The sequence below is a fragment of the Moschus berezovskii genome, chromosome 27 (assembly GCF_049115385.1).
Source record: "Moschus berezovskii isolate FMDL1 chromosome 27, NW_MosBer_1.0, whole genome shotgun sequence".
NCBI classification, from domain to species: Eukaryota; Metazoa; Chordata; class Mammalia; order Artiodactyla; family Moschidae; genus Moschus; species Moschus berezovskii.
Genome location: NC_142486.1, coordinates 22788358 through 22811960, shown reverse-complemented (window position 1 = coordinate 22811960; position 23603 = coordinate 22788358). Strand labels below are relative to the sequence as shown.

The 23603-nt window shown below is 39.0% G+C and overlaps 1 protein-coding gene across 1 annotated transcript in view; it reads left to right on the top strand.

The window, feature by feature from the left end:
- Positions 1 to 23603, top strand: part of LOC129545009 (phospholipid-transporting ATPase ABCA3-like) — a 204697-nt gene that overhangs the window by 159300 nt on the left and 21794 nt on the right. The window contains exons 22-25 of the mRNA XM_088832884.1: positions 3881 to 4042; positions 6666 to 6844; positions 9957 to 10082; positions 10304 to 10498. Coding sequence (XP_088689010.1) covers positions 3881 to 4042; positions 6666 to 6844; positions 9957 to 10082; positions 10304 to 10498 — 662 coding nt within the window. The remainder of the gene's footprint in view (positions 1 to 3880; positions 4043 to 6665; positions 6845 to 9956; positions 10083 to 10303; positions 10499 to 23603) is intronic.

Genomic DNA, 23603 nt, shown 5'->3' with positions numbered 1-23603 from the left:
TGATGCTTTCTAAGGCCCACTTGGCTTCACATTCCAAGATGTCTGGCTCTAGGTCAGTGATCACATTATCGTGACTATCTTGGTCATGAAGATCTCTTTTGTACAGTTCTTCTGTGTATTCCTGCCACCTTTTCTTAATATCTTCTGCTTCTGTTAGGTCCATACCATTTCTGTCCTTTATCGAGCCCATCTTTGCATGAAATGTTCCCTTGGAATCTCTAATTTTCTTGAAGAGGTCTCTTGTTTTTCCTATTCTGTTGTTTTCCTCTATTTCTTTGCATTGATCACTGAGGAAGCCTTTCTTATCTCTCCTTGCTATTCTTTGGAACTCTGCATTCAGATGCTTATATCTTTCCTTTTCTCCTTTGTTTTTCGCCTCTCTTCTTTTCACAGCTATTTGTAAGGCCTCCTCAGACAGCCATTTCGCTCTTTTGCATTTCTTTTCCATGGGGATGGTCTTGGTCCCTGTCTCCTGTACAATGTCACAAACCTCCGTCCAGAGTTCATCAGGCACTCTATCAATCAGATCTAGTCCCTTAAATCTATTTCTCACTTCCACTGTATAATCATAAGGGATTTGATTGAGGTCATATCTGAATGGTCTAGTGGTTTTCCCTACTTTCTTCAATTTAAGTCTGAACTTCGCAATAAGGAGTTCATGATCTGAGCCACAGTCAGCTCCTGGTCTTGTTTTCGCTAACTGTATACAGCTTCTCCATCTTTGGTTGCAAAGAATATAATCAATCTGATTTCGGTGTTGACCATCTGGTGATGTCCATGTGTAGAGTCTTCTCTTGTGTTGTTGGAAGAGGGTGTTTGCTATGACCAGTGCATTCTCTTGACAAAACTCTATTAGCCTTTGCCCTGCTTCATTCCGTGCTCCAAGGCCAAATTTGCCAGTTACTCCAGGTGTTTCTTGACTTCCTACTTTTACATTCCAGTCCCCTATAATGAAAAGGACATCTTTTTTGGGTGTTAGTTCTAAAAGGTCTTGTAGGTCTTCATAGAACCGATTAACTTCGGCTTCTTCAGCATTACTGGTTGGGGCATAGGCCTGGATTACTGTAATATTGAATGGTTTGCCTTGGAAACGAACAGAAATCATCCTGTCATTTTTAAGATTGCATCCAAGTACTGCATTTCGGACTCTTTTGTTGACCATGATGGCTACTCCATTTCTTCTAAGGGATTCGTGCCCACAGTAGTAGATATAATGGTCATCCTAGTTAAATTCAGCCATTCCAGTCCATTTTAATTCACTGATTCCTAGAATGTCGACGTTCACTCTTGCCATCTCCTGTTTGACCACTTCCAATTTGCCTTGATTCATGGACCTAACATTCCAGGTTCCTATGCAATATTGCTCTTTACAGCACCGGACCTTGCTTCTATCACTGGTCACATCCACAACTGGGTATTGATTTTGCTTTTGCTCCATCCCTTTATTCTTTCTATAGTTATTTCTCCACTGATCTCCAGTAGCGTACTGGGCACCTACCGACCTGGGGAATTCCTCATTCAGTATCCTGTCATTTTGCCCTTTGTTACTGTTCATGGGGTTCTCAAGGTAAGTATACTGAAGTGGTTTGCCATTCCCTTCTCCAGTGGACCACATTCGGCTGTGGTCCATGTGATCAGATCGACTAGTTTCCTGTGATTATGATTTCAGTATGTCTGCCCTCTGGTGCCCCCTAGCAATACCTACCGTCTTATTTGGGTTTCTCTTACCTTGGTCGTGGAAACTCTCTTCACAGCCGCTCCAGCAAAGTGCAGCCGCTGTACCTTACCTTGGGTGAGGGGTATCTCCTCAAGGCCGCCCCTCCTGACCTTGAACGCGGAGTAGCTCCTCTCGGCCCTCCTGCGCCCGCGCAGCCACCGCCTGTTGGACGTGGGGTAGCTCCTCTTGGCCGCCGGCCCTGGCCTCAGGCGTTGGGTAGCTCCTCACGGCCGCACCTCTTTGCGTCGTTCTTTGCGCCCGGGCCAGCGTCTCTCGCGTCGCGTCTGCGTATACAAGTTCTTCAACCTTTCTCGCCTCAGAAGATGGAGCCCACGGCTCCCCACCCCGAATGAAGTCCAGGCTGTGCGCTTCCCTCGCGGCCGACCTGTATCATGCATCAAACCTGAACTGGCGATTCATTTCACATATGATACTATACATGTTTCAATGCCTTTCTCCCAAATCATCCCACCCTCACCCTCTCCCACAGAGTCCAAAGGACTGTTCTATACATCTGTGTCTCTTTTGCTGTCTTGTATACAGCGTTATCGTTACCATCTTTCTAAATCCCATATATATGCATTAGTATACTATATTGGTGTTTTTCTTTCTGGCTTACTTCATTCTGTATAATAGGCTCCAGTTTCATCCACCTCATTAGAACTGATTCAAATGTATTCTTTCTAATTGCTGAGTAATACTCCATTGTGTATATGTACCACAGCTTTCTTATCAATCTTGAAGTCTTAATATCTTAACTTATAACTACTTTTATATTTACTCATGTATGTTCATCAACTATTATACATATGGGCTTCCCTGGTAGCTCAGCTGGTAAAGAATCCACCTGCAATACAGGAGACCCTGGTTTGATTCCTGGGTCAGGAAGATCCCTTGGAGAAGGATAGGCTACCCACTCCAGTATTCTTGGGCTTTCCCGGTGGCTCAGTCAATAAAGAATCTGCCTGCAATTGCAGGAGATATGGGTTCAATCCCTGGATTGGGAAGATCCCTGGAGAAAGGCATGCCTACCCACTTCAGTATTCTTGCCTGGAGAATCCCCATGGACAGAGGAGCCCAGTGGGCTGGAGTCCATGGGGTTGCAAAGAGTGGTCACTAATCACATAGCACATTATACATATTAATTTAATATTTAGAGAAATCTCAGTTTTAGGGCTTCCCTTGTGGCTCAGATGTTAAGGAATCTGTCTTTGCAGGAGATCTGGGTTTGATCCCTGAGTTGGAAAGATCCTCTGGAGAAGAGAATTGCTACCCACTCCAGTATTCTTGCCTGGAAAATTCCATGGACAGAGGAGTCTGCTGGGCTCCAGTCCATAGGATCAAAAAGAGTTGGACATGACTGAGCAACTAAGCATGCACACACAGTTAGCTTTAAGTTTGGTTCTTTGAAAATATACCGCCTTTCAACTTTTAAAATGTTCCTCTGTCCCTTTCTCACTGTTGAGTACAAGGTTAATTTCTCATTATGACTATTTTTATTGGTCACATAGGATAAGAAATATGAGAAATAATCAGTATGAGTTTACTGTTCACATCAAGTGACAGGAAGAGAGATAATATGGATGTCAATTTTAGCAAAAGGATTTTCCATTTTTGTAATTATCAACCCAAACTACACCACAAGATATCAGAGACAGTATACTTAATGGCAAGAGATTTACAAGGATAATATTATGGCTTTGTAATTTTCTGTTTAGTTTGATCAACTTAGGGAGATTTTGCTTTCCTGGGACAGTTAATTTCATATAAATCACACTAATGTTGGAGAAGACTCTTGAGAGTCCCTTAGACTGCAAGGAGATCCAACCAGTACATTCTAAAGGAGATCAGTCCTGGGTGTTCATTGGAAGGACTGATGCTGAAGCTGAAACTCCAATACTTTGGCCACCTCATGCAACGAGTTGACTCACTGGAAAAGACTCTGATGCTGGGAGGGATTGGTGGGGGAGGAGAAGGGGACGACAGAGAATGAGATGGCTGGATGGCATCACTGATTCGATGGACATGAGTTTGAGTGAACTCCGGGAGTTGGTGATGGACAGGGAGGCCTGGCGTGCTGTGATTCATGGGGTCACAAAGAGTAGGACATGACTAAGTGACTGAACTGAACTGAACTGAATGTTATTATCTTTTTAAACACAGGTGAAGAAGCTGCGTCTGAAAGCCGCCTGCTTAGTGCAATGATGGTGTTACCTATACATAATTTTGGGATGAGCATCAGCCGGCATTATGATATCCAGAACACAAAATTTACATGTGCCTCACAGGAAAAGATTTCTCCCTTGATGAATTGTAGCAGAGCAGGTAAGTATCTTGGGCTACCCAAGGCTCATCAGAATTAAAACTAGTCAATTAATTATTGCATGTGAATAGCTACATTATTTTGAATCTTCACAGTTATTCAAGTTTTGTGCTATTCTCTCCTTGAACTAAAGCTTATACAAAATTGAATAACTTATTCTGTTATGCAACTTGTACAAGTTAGAGCTAAGATTCACCACTCATATGCATAGTGCATTTTTCTCATGAGAAATGATAACCATGGATGAATGGATAAAGAAAATGGGGTGTATGTGTAATGGAATATTATTTATCTATAAATGAGGAGGAAATCTTGCCATTTGAGACATTACAGATATACCTTGAGAGCATTATGCCTAGTGAAATAAGTCAAAGAGAGAAAGATGAATATCATAGTATTTCACTTACAAGTGGAATCTTTAAAAGAACTCATGGATAACAAACTGATGGTTGCAAGAGGCAGGGGATGTGAGGTTGGGCAAAATGGGAGAAGGGATTTAAAAGGCACAAACTTCCAGTTATAAAATAAGTAACTCATGGGGATGTAATGTACAGAATGGTAACTATATATATTTATACTGAATTGTATAATTGAAAGTTGCTAAGAGAGTATATATTAAAAGTTCTCATCACACACAGAAAAGCACAAATATGTGTGGTGATGGATATTAATAAGACTTATTGTGGTGATCATGTCTCAACATATACAAATATCAAATTATTACATTATATACCTGAAACTAATGTTATATATTAATTATATCTCAATTATAAAAAGACTGAAGAAATTCATGCCAAAAGATATCATAATTAAACTTTGAAAACTAACTAAAGAAAAGCAGCTACAGAAAAAAATGATACCTTATCCATAAAGGCAAAACAATTTCTCTAATTTATAGATTTCTCATCAGAGAGCATAAACACCAAAAGAAGCAGCACATTATTTTCAAGTAAATAAAAACCTGTCTACTCAAAACTTCATATAGATAGGAAATAACTTTCAAAAATGAAGGGGAAATCGAGATATTTTCAGATGAAGAATATCTACATAAATTTGTCACCTATGGAAGTCCTGAAAGAATAGCTATAGAGATTCTGTAAACATAAATGATTGAAGAAAGAATTTTGAAACATCAAGAAAAAACAATGAAAAAAAAAATATGGGTGGACACTATATACTTTCTTCTCTTGAGTTTTCTCAAGTTTGGTGGTTAAAGCAAAAGTGGTAACAGTGTATGATGCTGTTCTCAGTGTATAGTGGAGATATTTAAGACAGTAATAAATCGTGGTGTTAAAGAGATATAAATCATGGAAAAGTTTTTTACACTTCACTCAGACTGGTAAAAGGAAGAGCATCATGATTCTGTAAGTTATGTATGCATAATGCAGTGTCTCGAGTGATAACTACAAAAAGTACACCCAGTGATAAATGGGCTTCCCACGTGGGTAAAGAACCCACCTGCCAATGCATGAGACATAAGAGATTCAGGTTTGATCCCTGGATCAGGAAGATCGCCTGGGTGAGGACATGGCAACCCATTCCAGTATTCTTGCCTGGAGAATCTTCATGGACAGAGGAGCTTGGCGGGCTACACTCCACAAGGTCACAAAGAGTCAGGCACAATTGAAATGACTCAGCAGACATGCACACATGCACAATTATAAACTAGAAGGAAAGAGTGAAAGGAAGAAAGTAAAAGAGAAAAGAAAAAATATGATGCAGTTGAAGTTTAAAACTGGGTGAAAAATATTGCTTGTATATAGATATTTACAGTTTCTAAAAATTCAATGAGTCCTATACTTAGGTGCATTTCCGTGTATGTATATCATATTTTAATACGAAGTTTTTTAAAAGTAAAAAAGAAATTTGATCTTTACCGCTTTTTATGAATCTACTGCTTTCACTATCATGAATTCAAAACCTTGTAATTATAAAGTTTTATCATAAGCAATTGGAAAAGTACCAGCTCTTAGGCATTTACAACTGAAGTTTAAATGTTAAGTTACAACTAACTTTTAAACTTTAACCTTTAACTCTTATAGGTTAAAGTGTATATGTAGCATACTACCAGGTGATTCTTCTGCTCCTGCTCCAATTTTAAAAACTTCTATCTAAAGTATTTTCAGAGAAAATAATATTTGAGGGCAAGGAGAGTCTCTGCTACTACGCAGTACTCTGGTTAGTGTGAGTGGGCATTCACCCAATGATTCTGACTACCTATGTTGGGAATGGACGCCTAGAACTATAGCATGACAAAGTTCATGGAATTAAAGGTTTTGCCTCCATTAATGGATTTTGAGGGCTCAGCTAGTAAAGAATCTGCCTTCAATGCGGGAGACCTGGATTCAATCCCTGGTTTGGGAAGATGCCCTGGAGAAGGGAAAGGCTACCCACTCCACTATTCTGGCCTGGAGAATTCCATGGACTGTATAGATTTTGGACTGTAATGGATTTTGAAAATATTTTGCGTGACATACAAAGTTATTTAAACATACAATTAAATACATTAATTTTGAGTTTATTTGATAACCATTCCTTAGTACTTCCTATTTGTTGACTTTTTAAAGTTTGCTCATTGAGTTAACTTTTAAAGTAAGTCCATATTTTATTTGTTGTTGTCATCAGTAACTGAGCGTAGTATATATACCTTGGAACGTGATGCAGTTGGAAGATACTTAATTGCAATGGCGGTCACAGGACTTCTTTTCTTCCTCTTGATATTCCTTCTGGAGACCACCTTGTGGAAAGTGAAAACCTTTGTGTTTCGCTACATTTTGTTTGGTATCTTCAAAAAATTCAATAAGGTAAGTATCTTATTGAATCAGAGATATTTCTAAGCATGTCTCTATCTGCCTAACTTCATTACTAAGATATAAGAATATAAATCACTCCATATTGCCAGGGATCAATATGAATCAAAGATGTTTATCATAATTTGAATTTTGGTTTCTAAACATTATGACCTCTACCAGTTAGAACATGATACTGTAAAATATTTTGGTCATAATAGAAAACTTTCCCTTGAACATCTCCTGTGTCAGGAAACCATTCCCTCTCAAAATTGCTCATTCACCTTAACTTGATCCCTGTGTAGTTCTAATAAACTCCCAAGTGATACTGATTCTGTTGGCCTACAGAATGCATATTTAATAGCACATCTCCATTGAAATTGTTTTCAAATGTTGGTATTTGTCAAAATCTCCTGGACTCTTTCTTAAAGTACAAAATTTTGGTCTCTGTTCTACTGCTAAATAAAAAGTCTATACAGAAAAATCAGTTGTATATCTATATATAAGCCACAAACAGAAAGCTAAATATAAAATTATGTCATTTGAATAGCATAAAAGCATTCAAATGATGTTATTTGAATTAAAAAAAAATACACCCAGGAATAAATCTAACAGAAGTTATGTAAGACATTTTCATGGAATATTACAAAAGAACAATTGAAATGTTAAAGAAGACCTATATAAATGAAGAAATATACCATGTTCTTGCTTTGGAAAACCCAGTCATGGGGATATGACAATTTTCCCTAAATTACTCTAAAGATTTAATGAAATCCCAATCAAAATCATGTGTGTGTGTGTGTGTGTAGAATGATCACCTGATCAGTTGATTCTAAAGTTTACATGGAAATGTAAAATGATTTTAAAATGTACACAAAACATTGGAGTACATGTGTCTCTTTCAATTCTGGTTTCCTTGGTGTATATGCCCAGGAGTGTGATTGCTGGGTCACACGGCAGTTCTATTTCCAGTTTTTTAAGAAGTCTCCACACTGTTCTCCATAGTGGCTGTACTAGTTTGCATTCCCACCAACAGTGTAAGAGGGTTCCCTTTTCTCCACATCCTCTCCAGCATTTATTGCTTGTAGATTTTTGAATAGCAGCCATTCTGACTGGCATGAAATGGTTCCTCACTGTGGTTTTGATTTGCATTTTTTTTCTGATTATGAGTGATGTTGAGTATCTTTTCATGTGTTTGTTAGCCATCTGTATGTCTTCTTTGGAGAAATGTCTGTTTAGTCCTTTGGCCCATTTTTTGATTGGGTCGTTTGGGAGAAAGGCATTGAAACATGTATACTATCATATGTGAAACGAATTGCCAGTCCAGGTTCGATGCATGATACAGAATGCTTGGGGCTGGTGTATTGGGATGAACCAGAGGGATGGGATGGGTAGGGAGGTGGGAGGGGGCTTCAAGATGGGGAACACATGTACACCCAGGGCAGATTCATGTCAATGTATGGCAAAACCAATACAATAATGTAAAGTAATTAACCTCCTATTAAAATAAGTAAATTTTTAAAAAATGTACACAGAAATGCAAAGTGTTAAGAATCTCCAAGGAAATATTGAGAAAGAACAAATATGGTAGACATATACTACCATGTATGTGTTTTTAAACTATAGTAATTAAAGCAGAGAAATAGAGCAATGTAACAGAAAGAATAATTTTTTCTTAAAGTGTGGTTATCTGCATAAGCTTTTTAGAAATGCAACTTTTCAGGCCCCATCCTTGACCTACTGAACCAGAAGTTTTGGGGCTGGAACCCATTATTCTTGTTTTAACAAGCCACTTAAGTAATTCTGTGCATGCTAAAGTTTGAGAACAATGGAATAAAATGTGTAGAAATAGATGCACAAATATGACAGAATTGACACAAAATGCAGTGAAGAGAGGATATCATCTCAATGATGCCGATTCAAATGGATTTCTGTAAGCATATAATGAACTTTGATTCCATCTTACTTCATTCAGGTTGGTTTTAGTTTACAACTTTTCTACACCTAAGTGTGAAAGATAAAGCAATAAAGCCTTCAGAACAAAAACATAGCAAATATAACCATGATAGTGAAGGCATAATCATCAAAAGACATCATTAAATGAGTCAAAAGGCAAGTCACACAGAGGAAAAATATTTTGAATTGAAAATCACTAATAAAATTGGCAGAAAATCCAATTTTAAAATAAGCAAAAGACTTGAACACTGACTTTACAAAAATGAACATACAAATATCCAGTCAGTTCAGTCGCTCAGTCGTGTCCTCCTCTTTGCGACCCCATGAATCACAGCACGCCAGGCCTCCCTGTCCATCACCAACTCCCAGAGTTCACTCAAACTCACCTCCATCGAGTCAGTGATGCCATCCAGCCATCTCATCCTCTGTCGTCCCCTTCTCCTCCTGCCCCCAATCCCTCCCAGCATCAGGGTCTTTTCCAATGAGTCAACTCTTCCCATGAGGTGGCCAAAGTATTGGAGTTTCAGCTTCAGCATCAGTCCTTCCAATGAACACCCAGGACTGATCTCCTTCAGAATGAACTGGTTGGATCTACTTACAGTCTAAGGGACTCTCAAGAGTCTTCTCCAACACCACAGTTCAAAAGCATCAATTCCAGTACACCAGCCACGAGCATCCTGTATCATGCATCAAACCTGGACTGGCGATTCGTTTCACATATGATAATATACATGAACCAGAGGGATGAGATGGGGAAGGAGGTGGGAGCGGGGTTCAAGATGGGGAACACATGTACACCTGGGGCAGATTCATGTCAATGTATTGCAAAACCAATACAATAATGTAAAAAATAATAATAATATAAAAAATAATAAAAATAAATAAAATAAAAATAACTTTGTTGTAATTAATAGTTTTGTTGTGATTGCAGTTTTTTGTGAAGTACACATTTTGTTAAGAACATGCTACTTGCTCGTGGTATAGGTTTTAAACTTTGGATGTAGAAAATATGTGACAGTTGAGTTGATATTCAGGAAGTCATTTGGAAATGACTCAAAATTTCTGTTTTGACATTTTTGAGATTATCTCAGTTTAGCCTTCCTGTAGCCAACCAGTGTAGACCAGATGTCTAAAGTGCATCCATATCTATGGTCTTATTTTTAAAATATAGGATAGAGTGTCCAAGGAATTATCTGGGGAATCTGAAGATGAAGATGTACAAAATGAAAGAAATAGAATCCTGGAGCACCCTCAAGAGTCACTGAATTCTATAGTGCTTATTAAGGAACTCACAAAGGTAATATTCAATGAACAACTTATGATGGTTTAATTTCTATTAAAGAGTATGTCATTAATGTCAAGGGCTTACTGTGTTTCTTTGAATCTATGTGTATTCTCTCAAGGGAATAGAAGAACTCTTGTGCAACTATCTGAGGTGGTCCATGGAAGTCTGAAGTATTGTTTATATGTGACCTGTAAGTATTCTTTGCTATATTATGTTTTCTGTATTTTTTTAAGGTGTATTTTGCAACTCCGGTCGTTTTAGCTGTGAGAAATATCTCTGTTGCAATCCAAAAGCGGGAGTGCTTTGGGTTGCTTGGATTAAATGGAGCTGGGAAAACTACTACCTTCCAAATTTTGACTGGAGAAGACGTTGCTTCCTCTGGGGATGTGTTTGTTGAGCACCTCAGCATCACCAAAAATATACTAAAGGTAAGACTTCATTACTGTCTGAGGTGTGAGAAACATGATTTGTGGGTGAAGGTCAGAAGCAACTTGTGGGAAATGATAGACATGAATTATGGTAGGCATTGGCATCGCTACTGTTGACTTAGCCCATGGATTCTAGAGAGAAATGAGAATTTTGGTCAGAGATGGTGAGGCAATTAGAGCAGCCTTACCATGAGAATCTAAGAGTGTCTTTAATTTTCTTTAAAACTATCGGAGAGCAAGATAGTAAAATAGGAGACCCTTGACTTTCCCTCCTTGGATGCACCAAATAAACAGTTAAACAGGGATCCATTCCCTCTGAGATGAATCCAGAACTAGTTGAAAGACTCCTACATATCACACAACTGAGAAAATATCCACATCAAGATTGGTAGGATAAGCTGAGACATACTTGCACCATAAAACCCACCCACAAAACAGTGCATTACAATCAGAATGGAACTCCCAACTCCCAGCTTCACACATTTAGCTCCTCAACTTTTTGTCTACCAAACAAAAGACTGTTTCTCAAACCACCTAGCTCTGAGGGCAAACAGGATGTGGCATTCACGAACCCCCCTGAAATGTGGAGAGTGAAAAAGCAGTTTCAACAAGTGCATAAGAACTAGTAGTCCTCTAGGAGCCTGAATGGGCAAGTGATCATTTCCTCAGCCATCAGGGCACTGTCAGGACTTGTCACACCTTAATTTCCTAAGGCCACTAACACACACAATGGTTTAGATAAACACAGAAGTTTAGGAGGATCTAAGAATCCCTGGCTTCCCTGGTGGCTCAGAGGTTAAAGCATCTGCCTCCAATGGAAGAGACCCTGGTTCAATCCCTGGGTCGGGAAGATCCCCTGGAGAAGTAAATGGCAACCCACTCCAGTATTCTTGCCTGGAGAATCCCATGGACAGAGGACCCTGGTAGGCTACAGTCCATGGGGTTGCAAAGAGTCGGACACGAATGAGCGACTTCACTTTCACTTTCAAGAATCCCTGGCAAGGCTGGAGAGATAAGAGGTAGAAGTGGAGTGCTATTACATGCTGCTGCTAAGTCACTTCAGTCGTGTCCGACTCTGTGTGACCCCATAGACGGAAGCCCACCAGGCTCCCCCATCCCTGGGATTCTCCAGGCAAGAACACTGGAGTTGGTTGCCATTTCCTAATAAACTTAAATTGATATTAGCTTTAAAAAGCCTCTTCGTAACTACAAAGAAATATCTTTAGAGGTTTCACTCATAAAAGGAGAAATGAATCAAAATTTGTCAAAAAAAAGAAAATAAAACAAAAAAGAAGACAGCAAGAGAGAAAAAGAGGAACAAAAGAACTATAAGATTAAATAAAACAAAAAAAAGATTAAATAAAACACTTAAAAATGATAATAGTAAATCCTTCCGATCAATAAATCTAAATGGATTAAATTCATTATACTCACAGAAAATAAAAAAGAAACAGAGGGGCTAAATAGATGAATAACAAAGATCCAACTATGTGCTATTTACAAGAAACTTACTGTAGATTCAAGGGTATAAACTGAATAAAATGAAGACATCAGTTCAGTTCAGTCGCTCAGTCATGTCTGACTCTGCCGCCCCATGGACTGCAGCTTGCTAGGCTTTCTTGTCCATCACCAACTCACGGAGTTTGCTCAAACTCATGTCCATTGAGTCGTTGATGCCATCCAACCATCTCTTCCTCTGTCATCCCCTTCTCCTGCCTTCAATCTTTCCCAGCATCAGGGTCTTTTCCAGTGAGTCAGTTCTTCACATTAGGTGGCCAAAGTACTGGAGTTTCAGCTTCAGCATCAGTCCTTCCAATGAATATTCAGAACTGATTTCCTTTAGGTTTGACTAGTTTGATCTCCTGAAGTCCAAGGGACTCTCAAGAGTCTTTTCCAACACCACAGTTCAGAGCATCAATTCTTTGGTGCTCAGCTTTCTTTACAGTCCAACTCTCACATCCATACATAACCACTGGAAAAACCATAGCTTTGATGAGACGGACCTTTGTTGGCAAAGTAATGTCTCTGCTTTTTAATATGCTGTCTAGGTTGGTCATAGCTTTTCTTCCAAGGTGCAAGCCTCTTTGAATTTTATGGCTGCAGTCACCATCTACAGTGATTTTGGAGCCAAGAAACCAAAGTCTATCCCTGTTTCCATTGTTTCCCCATCTATTTGCCATGAAGTGATGAGACTGGATGCCATGATCTTCATTTTTTGAATGTTGAGCTTTAAGTCAACTTTTTCACTCTCCTCTTTCGCTTTCATCAAGAGACTTTTTAGTTCCTCTTTACTTTCTGCCATAAGGGTGGTGTCATCTGAATATCTGAGGTTATTGATATTTCTCCTGGCAAACTTAATTCCAGCTTGTGCTTCAAATAGCCTGCATTTCACATGATGTACTCTGCATATAAGTAGGGTGACAATATGTACTCTGCATCTAAGCAATATGTGACATATAAGCATATAAGCAGTATGTACTCTGCATAAAAGTAGCATGTGACCCTGCATATAAGCAGTAAGGTGACAGTATGTACTCACATGATGTACTCTGCATATAAGCAGGGTGACAGTATACAGCCTTGAAGTACTCCTTTCCCAATTTAGAACCGGTCCATTGTTCCACGTCCAGTTCTAACTGTTGCTTCTTGACCTGCATACAAATTTCTCGGGAGGCAGGTAAGGTGGTCTGGTATTCCCATCTCTTGAAGAATTTTCCACAACTTTTTGTGATTCACATAGTCAAAGGCTTTGGTGTAGTCAATAAAGCAGATGTTTTTCTGGAACTCTCTTGCTTTTTCTATGATCCAACGGATGTTGGCAATTTGAAGACACAGGAAAAGGTATTTCATGCTAATTGTAAGGAAAAAAGCAGGAGTGGCTATACTTATATCAGAGAAAGTATACATTGATTTAAAATGTTTTTAGAGACGAAGATTACACAATGATAAAGAGGGTCAATTCAACATGATCACATAACAACTTTAAATACATGTAAATCTAACATCAAAACATCTAAGTATATAAACAAATATTGACAGATCTAAAAGAAGAAAATGATACAGTAATAGTAAGATAGAAAATGGATAAAACATTCAGACAGAAAAATCAATAAAGAGTGAAATTCATCAACACTAGAAACTAAATGACCTAACAGACATATTTAGAACTTTTAACCCAGCAGTAGAAGGATACACATTCTTCCCAAACACACACAAAACATTCTCCACTTTGGATGATACGTTAGGTGACAAAACATACTATAACAATTTTTCAAAGATCAAAATAATATCAGTTGTTTTTTCTGACTAAAATGGAATGAAACTAGAAATCGAATAGCATGAAAGTGAGAAAGTGCAGAAATATTGTAAACTCACATATCCTTGAACAGTGGGTCATAGAAGAAATCAAAAGGGAATTTAAAAAATATTTAATGACATATGAAAATGAAAAAACACAACATACCAAAACTTAAAGAGTATAACAAAAGCAGTACTAAGAGTGAAGTTCATATTAATAAATGCCTACATTAGAAAAGAAAATAAATATCAGATAAACAATCTAACTATACTTCTAACTAGATGGGGGTATAGTAGAGAGACTTGTAAAAATTATATAATCAGAAATAAAAGAGATGACATTAAAATATACCTTTAAAATAAAAAGGATTATATGAATCATAATAAAGAAGCTCCACAACTTATGTCATCAAGAAAACACAAATTTAGACATGACACACCACTACATGCCTATCAGAATGGCCAAAACCGAACACTGGTGATACCAAATGCTGGTGTATTTATGGAGCAGCAGAAATATTCTTTACTGGTGCAAATAGAAAATGGCACAGTGATTTTTAAAAAATTTGGTGGCTTTTTGCAAAACTAAATATACCATACAATCCAGCAACTGTACCCTTGGTTGTTGCCCAAAGAAGTTGAAAACTTAAGTCCATGGAAAAACCTGCATACAAATGATTACAGTTGCTTCATTCATAATTACCAAAATTTGGAAGCAACCAAGAAGTCCTTCAGTAGGTGAATTAATATATACACTGAGGTACGTACATACAACGGAGTACATACAGCACTGAAAAGAAGTGGGCAATCAAGCTGTGAAAAGACAACATGAACCTTAAATGCATATTACTAAGTGAAAGATGCTAGTCTTTATTAAAACAAGCTTTATTGAGATAAAATTGACATATAACCACTGTGGCTAATTTTATTCTTAAGTACTTTATTATCCTTGATGTTATTGTAAATAGGATAATTTTATTTCTTTTTTAGATAGCTCATTGTTTGTATATAGAAATAGAAGTGATGTATTTTGATTTTGTATCCTACAACTTCACTGGGTTCATTTATTGTTTATAACAGATTCTTTTCCTTTGGTGTTTATATGTACAAGTTCTTCTCTGCAAACAATTTTACTTCTTCCATTCTGCTTTGGATGTCTTATATTTCTTTTTTTTAAGTTTTTTAAAATTGGTTTATTTTAATTGGAGGAAAATTACAATATTGTGATGGTTTTTGCCATATATCAATATGAATCAGCCATAGGCATACATGTGTTCCCTCTATCCTGAACCCCTCTCCCACCTCCCTCCTCACCCCATTCCCTCCAGGTTTTCACAGAGCACCAGCTCTGGGTACCCTGTGTCATACATTAAACTCCCACTGGTATCTGTTTTACATATGGTAATGCATATGTTTCAATGCTATTCTCTCAATTCATCCCACCCTCACCTTCTCCCACAGAGTCCAAAAGTCTCTTCTTTATATCTGTGTCTCTTTTGCTGCCCTGCATTTAGGACTGACCGTGTCATCTTTCTATATTCCATATATATGTGTGTGTATTAATATACGATATTTATCTTTCTCTTTCTGACTTACTTCATCCTGTATAATAGGCTCCAGGTTTATCCATCTCATTAAAACTGACTTAAATGTGTTCCTTTTTATAGCTGAATAATATTCCATTGGGTATACGTACCACAACTTCTTTATCCATTCATCTGCCGATGGACATCTAGGTTGCTTCCATATCCTAACTATTGTAAATAGTGCTGCAATGAATATTGGGATACATGTATCTTTTTCAATTCCAATTTCCTCAGGGTTTTTGCCTAGTAGTGGGATGTCTTCTGTTTCTTTGTCTTGATTATTGCTCTGACTAGGACTTCCAATATTATGTTGAATAGGAGTGCTGAGAATAGGCACCTGTGTCTTATACCTGACCTTAAATGAAAAGCTTGCAGTCTTTCACTGCTGAGTGTAATGTTAACTTTGAGCTTGTTAAATACAGGCTTTATTATGTTGAAATATGCTCCGTCTATACTAAAGTTTTCAGAGTTTTTATTTATCATGAAAGGATGCTGAATTTATCAAATGATTTTTCAGCATTTTTTTAAAAAGATCATGTGATTTTTAACCTTTCATTTTATTAACTTGATGAACCACATTTTTTGTTTGTTGAATTATTCTTGCATCCCAGATATAAATCCCACTTGATCTTGGTGTAAAATACTTTTATTGCCATGTTGAATTCACTGTAGTAGTATTTTGTGCCGTATGTATGTGAAAATGCTGAGGTAGTTAATTCTGCTTTTATTTTTATTTTTGGAATTGCCATAAAGTCTTCCATAGTTCTTAGCTATACCATATTACATTCTCACCAACATGGCTCAGGGTTCAATTTTCTGTGTGTTATAGATAGCAGCTATTATTTTCTCCTTCTTTTAATAGTTGCTATATTGATGGATGTGAAATAGTTTCTCATAGTAGTATCAATTTATATTTCTCTAATGAACTATAACTGATAGTCAGCATTTTTCTTTAATTGTTTGGTTTATAAGTGCTTATTATTGTTATTGAAGCCAATTAAATAGAGCTCTTTTACAAGTCAACCAGGGCAATATTTTATATATATATATGTATGTATGTATGTATATATATATACATATGTATATATACACACACACGAATAGTGAGGCCTCAGTGCTTACTTCAAAATTTCAGCTTTGAGTCAGGTTCAGTTCAGTTCATTCGCTCAGTCGTGTCTGACTCTCCGCAACCCCATGAATCACAGCACGCCAGCCTCCCTGTCCATCATCAACTCCCGGAGTTCACTCACACTCATGTCCACAGAGTCGGTGATGCCATCCAGCCATCTCATTCTCAGTCATCCCCTTCTCCTCCCACCCCCAACCTTTCCCAGCATCAGAGTCTTTTCCAGTGAGTCAACTCGTCGCATGAGGTGGCCAAAGTATTGGAGTTTCAGCTTTAGCATTAGTCCTTCCAATGAACACCCAGGACTGATCTCCTTCAGAATGGACTGGTTGGATCTCCTTGCAGTCCAAGGGACTCTCAAGAGTCTTCTCCAACACCACAGTTCAAAAGCATCAATTCTTCGGCGCTCAGCTTTCTTCACAGTCCAACTCTCACATCCATACATGACCACGGGAAAAACCATAGCCTTGACTAGATGGACATTTGTTGGCAAAGTAATATCTCTGCTTTTTAATATACTATCAAGGTTGGTCATAACTTTCCTTCCAAGGAGTAAGCGTCTTTTAATTTCATGGCTGCAATCAGCATCTGCAGTGATTTTGGAGCCCAAAAATATAAAGTCTGACACTGTTTCCACTGTTTTTCCATCTCTTTCCCATGAAGTGATGGGACTAGATGCCATGATCTTTGTTTTCTGAATGTTGAGCTTCAAGCCAACCTTTTCACTCTCCTCTTTCACTTTCATCAAGAGGCTTTTGAGTTCCTCTTCACTTTCTGCCATAAGGGTGGTGTCATCTGCATATCTGAAGTTATTGATATTTCTCCCAGCAATCTTGATTCCAGCTTGTGCTTCTTCCAGCCCAGCGTTCCTCATGATGTACTCTGCATATAAGTTAAATAAGCAGGGTGACAATATACAGCCTTGACGTACTCCTTTTCCTATTTGGAACCAGTCTGTTGTTCCACGTACAGTTCTGACTGTTGCTTCCTGACCTGCATACAGGTTTCTCAAGAGACAGGTCAGGTGGTCTGGTATTCCCATCTCTTTCAGAATGTTCCACAGTTTATTGTGATCCACACAGTCAAAGGCTTTGGCATAGTCAATGAAGCAGAAATAGATGTTTTTCTGAAACTCTCTTGCTTTCTCCATGATCCAGCGGATGTTGGCAATTTGATCTCTGGTGCCTCTGCCTTTTCTAAAACCTGCTTGAACATCTGGGAGTTCACGGTTCACATATTGCTGAAGCCTGGCTTGGAGAATTTTGAGCATGACTTTACTAGCGTGTGAGATGAGTGCAATTGTGCGGTAGTTTGAGCATTCTTTGGCCTTGCCTTTCTTTGGGATTGGAATGAAGACTGACCTTTTCCAGTCCTGTGGCCACTGCTGAGTTTTCCAAATTTGCTGGCATATTGAGTGCAGCACTTTCACAGCATCATCTTTCAAGATTTGAAATAGCTCAACTGGAATTCCATCACCTCCACTAGCTTTGTTCGTAGTGATGCTTTCTAAGGCCCACTTGACTTCACATTCCAAGATGTCTGGCTCTAGGTCAGTGATCACGTTATCGTGACTATCTTGGTCGTGAAAATCTTTTTTGTACAGTTCTTCTGTGTATTCTTTCTTGGAGCAGCTGTGAAGAGATATCCCACGCCCAAGGTAAGAGAAACCCAAATAAGACAGTAGGTATTGTGAGGGGGCATCAGAGGGCAGACACACTGAAATCATAATCACAGGAAACTAGTCAATCTGATCACATGGACCACAGCCAAATGTGGTCCACTGGAGAAGGGAATGGCAAACCACTTCAGTATACTTGCCTTGAGAACCCCATGAACAGTATCAAAGGGCAAAATGATAGAATACTGAATGAGGAATTCCCCAGGTCGGTAGGTGCCCAATATGCTATTGGAGATCAGTGGAGAAATAACTCTAGAAGGAATAAAGGGATGGGGCAAAAGCAAAACCAATACCCAGTTGTGGATGTGACTGGTGATAGAAGCAAGGTCTGGTGCTGTAAAGAGCAATATTGCATAGGAACCTGGAATGTTAGGTCCATGAATCAAGGCAAATTGGAAGTGGTCAAACTGGAGATGGCAAGAGTGAACATAGACATTCTAGGAATCAGTGAACTAAAATGGACTGAAATGGGTGAATTTAACTCAGATGACCATTATATCTACTACTGTGGGCAGGAATCCCTTAGAAGAAATGGAGTAGCCATCATGGTCAACAAGAGAGTTCGAAATGCAGTACTTGGATGCAGTCTTAAAAACGACAGAATGATTTCTGTTTGTTTCCAAGGCAAACCATTCAATATTACAGTAATCCACGCCTATGCCCCAACCAGTAACGCTGAAGAAGCCGAAGTTGAGTCAGGTACAGCAATGTAAAACCCATCTGCTTACAAAAGGTTGGATTAAAATTGGGGATTTCACAGATGAAATGTCAGGCTCACTTGGCTAGATGGTTAAACACTATATTTATTGCGACCACATGAACCACAGCATGCCAGGCCTCCCTGTCCATCACCAACTCCCAGAGTCCACCCAAACTCATGTCCATTGAGTCAGTGATGCCATCCAACCATCTCATCCTCTGTTGTCCCCTCTCCTCCTGCCCTCAATCTTTCCCAGCATCAGGGTCTTTTTAAATGAGTCAGCTCTTCGCATCAGGTGGCCAAAGTATTGGAGTTGCAGCTTCAACATCAATCCTTCCAATGAACACCCAGGATTGATCTCCTTTAGAATGGACTGGTTGGATCTCCTTGCAGTCCAAGGGACTCTCAAGAGTCTTCTCCAACACCACAGTTCAAAAGCATCAATTCTTCTGCACTCAGCTTTCTCTATAGTCCAACTCTCACATCCACACATGACCACTGGAAAAACCATAGCCTTGACTAGATGGACCTTTGTTGGCAAAGTGATGTCTCTGCTTTTTAATATGCTGTCTAGGTTGGTCATAACTTTCCTTCCAAGGAGTAAGCATCTTTTAATTTCATGGCTCCAATCACCATCGGCAGTGATTTTGGAGCCCAGAAAAATATAGTCAGCCATGGTTTCCACATCTATTTGCCATGAAGTGATGGAACCAGATGCCATAATTTTAGTCTTCTGAATGTTGAGCTTTAAGTGAACTTTTTCACTTTCTCTTTCATCAAGAGGCTCTTTTGTTCTTCTTTGCTTTCTGCCATAAGGGTGGTATCATCTGCATATCTGAGGTTATTGATATTTCTCCCGGCAATCTTGATTCCAGCTTGTGCTTCTTCCAGCCCAGCGTTCCTCATGATGTACTCTGCATATAAGTTAAATAAGCAGGGTGACAAAATACAGCCTTGATGTGCTCCTTTTCCTATTTCCAGTCTGTTGTTCCATGTCCAGTTCTAACTGTTGCTTCCTGACCTGCATACAGGTTTCTAAAGAGGCAGGTCAAGTGGTCTGGTATTCCCATCTATTTCAGAATTCTCCACAGTTTATTGTGATCCACACAGTCAAAGGTTTGGCATAGTCAATGAAGCAGAAATAGATGCTTTTCTGGAATTCTCTTGCTTTTTTAATGATCCAGTGGATGTTGGCAATTTGATCTCTGGTTCCTCTGCCTTTTCTAAAACCAGCTTGAACATCTGGAAGTTCATGTATTGCTAAAGCCGGGCTTGGAGAATTTTAATCATCACTTTACTAGAGTGTGAGATGAGTGCAATTGTGTGGTAGTATGCCAGTCCATTCTAAAGGAGATCAGTCCTGGGTGTTCATTGGAAGGACTGATGCTAAAGCTGAAACTCCAATACTTTGGCCACCTCATGCGACGAGTTGACTCACTGGAAGAGTCTGATGCTAGGAAGGATTGGGGGTGGGAGGAGACGGGGACGACAGAGAATGAGATGGCTGGATGGCATCACCGACTCGATGGACATGAGTTTGAGTGAACTCCAGGAGTTGGTGATGGACAGGGAGGCCTGGTATGCTGTGATTCATGGGGTTGCAAAGAGTCGGACACGACTGAGTGACTGAACTGAACTGAACTGATGAGCATTCTTTGGCATTGCCTTTCTTTGGGATTGGAATGAAAACTTACCTTTTCCTGTCCTGTGGCCACTGCTGAGTTTTCCAAATTTGCTGGCTATTGAGTGCAGTGAAGGGAATAAAAAACCACTTCAGTATCCTTGCCTTGAGAACCCCATGAACAATATGAAAAACCTGATGTTAACTACATTAAAATAAAAGTGTTAGTAGCTCAGTTGTGTCCAACTCTTGGGAGCCCCATGAACTGTAGACTTCCAGGCTTCTGTGTGCATGGAATTCTCCAGACAAGAACACTGGAGTGGGTTACCATTTCCTTCTCCAGGCGATCTTCCCAACCCAGGGATCCAACCTCGGCCTCCCACATGGCAGGTAGACTCTTTATGAACTGAGTCACCAGGGAAGACCATAAATCCATCCCATAGTTGTGGGAGGTTTTATTCCTTTGTTCAAATTTTGTTTGTTGCTTTGATTAAGCTTGAGTAATAGAAGAAAATTTGTATTTATGGCCAAGGTCAGAGCAGGTATTATTAATAGATATGATGAGGGGATCTCATCAATAATATCAATTGTGTCCTGAACATGACTATAAATTTTTTCTTTTAAGATAAATTTCGTAAGAGTCAACAAATTAGAGGCTTGGAGTGCATAAATACACCAAAGTAACCCAGAAATGCTAGACAACAGTAATTGACATGCAGAAAAGATCTTAGCAACCCAGCTAACCATGTTGGTGTGATCACTCACCTAGAGCCAGACATCCTCGAATATGAAGTCAAATGTGCCTTAGGAAGCACCACTATGAAGAAAGCTAGTGAAGGTGATGGAATTCCAGTTGAGCTCTTTCAAATCCTAACAGATGATGCTGTTAAAGTGCTGCACAAATATTCCAGCCAATTTGGAAAACACAGCAGTGGCCTCAGGACTAGAAGAGGTCAGTTTCATTCCAATCCCAAAGAAAGACAATGCCAAGGAATGTTCAAACTACCGCACAATTGCACTCATCTCACATGCTAGCAAAGTTATGCTCAAAATTCTCTAACACAGGTTTCAACAATATGTGAACTATGAAATTCCAGATGTTCAAACTGGATTTAGAAAAGGCATAGGAACCAGAGATCAAATTGCCAACATCTGTTGGATTATAGAAAAAGCAAGAGAGTTCCAGAAAAATATCTACTTCTGCTTTATTGACTATGCCAATGCCTTTGACTGTGTGGATCACAACAATCTGGGCAAAATTCTGAAAGAGATGGGAATACCAGACCACCTCACCTGCCTCTGTAAGGTAAAGCAGAGACATTACCTTACAAACAAAGGTCCGTCTAGTCAAAGCTATGGTTTATCCAGTATGTGTGGATGTGAGAGTTGGACAGTAAAAAAGCTGAGTGCCAAAGAATTGATGCCTTTGAAATGTGGTGTTGGAGAAGACTCTTGAGAGTCCCTTGAACTGCAAGAAGATCAAATCAGTCAATCCTGAAGAAGCAACAGTTAGAACTGGACATGGAACAACGAACTGTTTCCAAATTGGGAAAGGAGTACGTCAAGTCTGTATATTGTCACCCTGCTCATTTAACTTCTATGCAGAGTACATCATGCGAAATGCCAGGCTGGATGAAGCCCAAGCTGGAATCAAGATTGCTGAGAGAAATATCAATAACCTCAGATACACAGATGACACCACCCTTATGGCAGAAAGCAAAGAAGAACTGAAGAGCCACTTGATGAAAGTGAAAGAACAGAGTGAAAAAGCTGGCTTGAAGCTCAACATTCAAAACACTAAGGTCATTGCATCCGGTCCCATCACTTCATGGCAAAGAGATGGGGAAACAATGGAAACAGTGAGAGACTTTATTTTGGGAAACTCCAGAATCACTGCACATGGTGACCGCAGTCATGAAGTGTCTTTTAAAACATTTGCTCTTTGGAAGAAAAGCTATGACCAACCGAGACAGCATATTATAAAGCAGAGACATTACCTTACCGACAAAGGTCCATCTAGTCAAAGCTATGGTTTTTACAGAAGTCGTGTATGGATGTGACAGTTGGACTGTAAAGAAAGCTGAATGCTGAAGAGTTGTTGCTTTTGAATGTGGTATTAGAGAAGACTTGAGAATCCCTTGGACTGTAAGGAGATCAAACCAGTCAATCTTAAAGGAAATCCGTCCTGAATATTCATTGGAAGTACTGATACTAAAGCTGAAACTTCAGTACTTTGGCCACCTGATGTGAAGAGCTGACTCACTTTAAAAGACCCTGAAGCTGGGAAAGATTGAAGGCAGGAGAAGGGGATGACAGAGGATTAGATGGTTGGATGGAATCACCGACTCAATGGACATGAGTTTGAGTAAACTCTGGGAGTTGGTGATGGACAGGGAAGCCCACCGTGCTGCAGTCCATGGGGTCACAAGGAGTTGGACATTACTAAGTAACTGAACTGAGCTGAACAACAATTGGATTGATTTTGAAAACTAGCACAGGATCATGTCTATGATAGCGAAACACTTGATTCATATGTAAAGGTCCAAGAATTCAAGAAAACATTATAAAGGATCATACGAATCAGGTTGAGGATATTGGGCTACTTCTGAGGTCATCTTTTTATTCTCCTGCGGGTGTAGTTTTTCCTCTGAGTATTTTTTTAAGGTGATTTTGAGATCAGCAGTCTTCTTCATAGGCCAGCCCAGTGTGCAGGGAACCTTTGTGAGTGGAAATTAATCCAAGAGTTAATTCCTTTCAGTTTCACCATGCATGAGCTAGTTAAGAGTACCTGACAAGGGTCCTTCTGTCCAGGTTGGTGATAATTCTTTGAATTATGTCTTTTTCAGAATGCATAATCCCCTGGTTGCAGTTCATGTGGCATCTGATCATTATCCAGAGATAGGTTAGTGAGATAAGCTTTAGGAACAAACATAAAGTGTCCCTTAAATTTAGCTCAATTAAACTTTTTAATGATATAACACAGCAACAAGGAACTAACTAGGAAGTGAGAATTGTCAAACACAGACCTTAATTAACCAAACTAGAATTTAACATTAGTGAAACAAACAAAAACAATTATTTTTAATTGTGAGGGCAT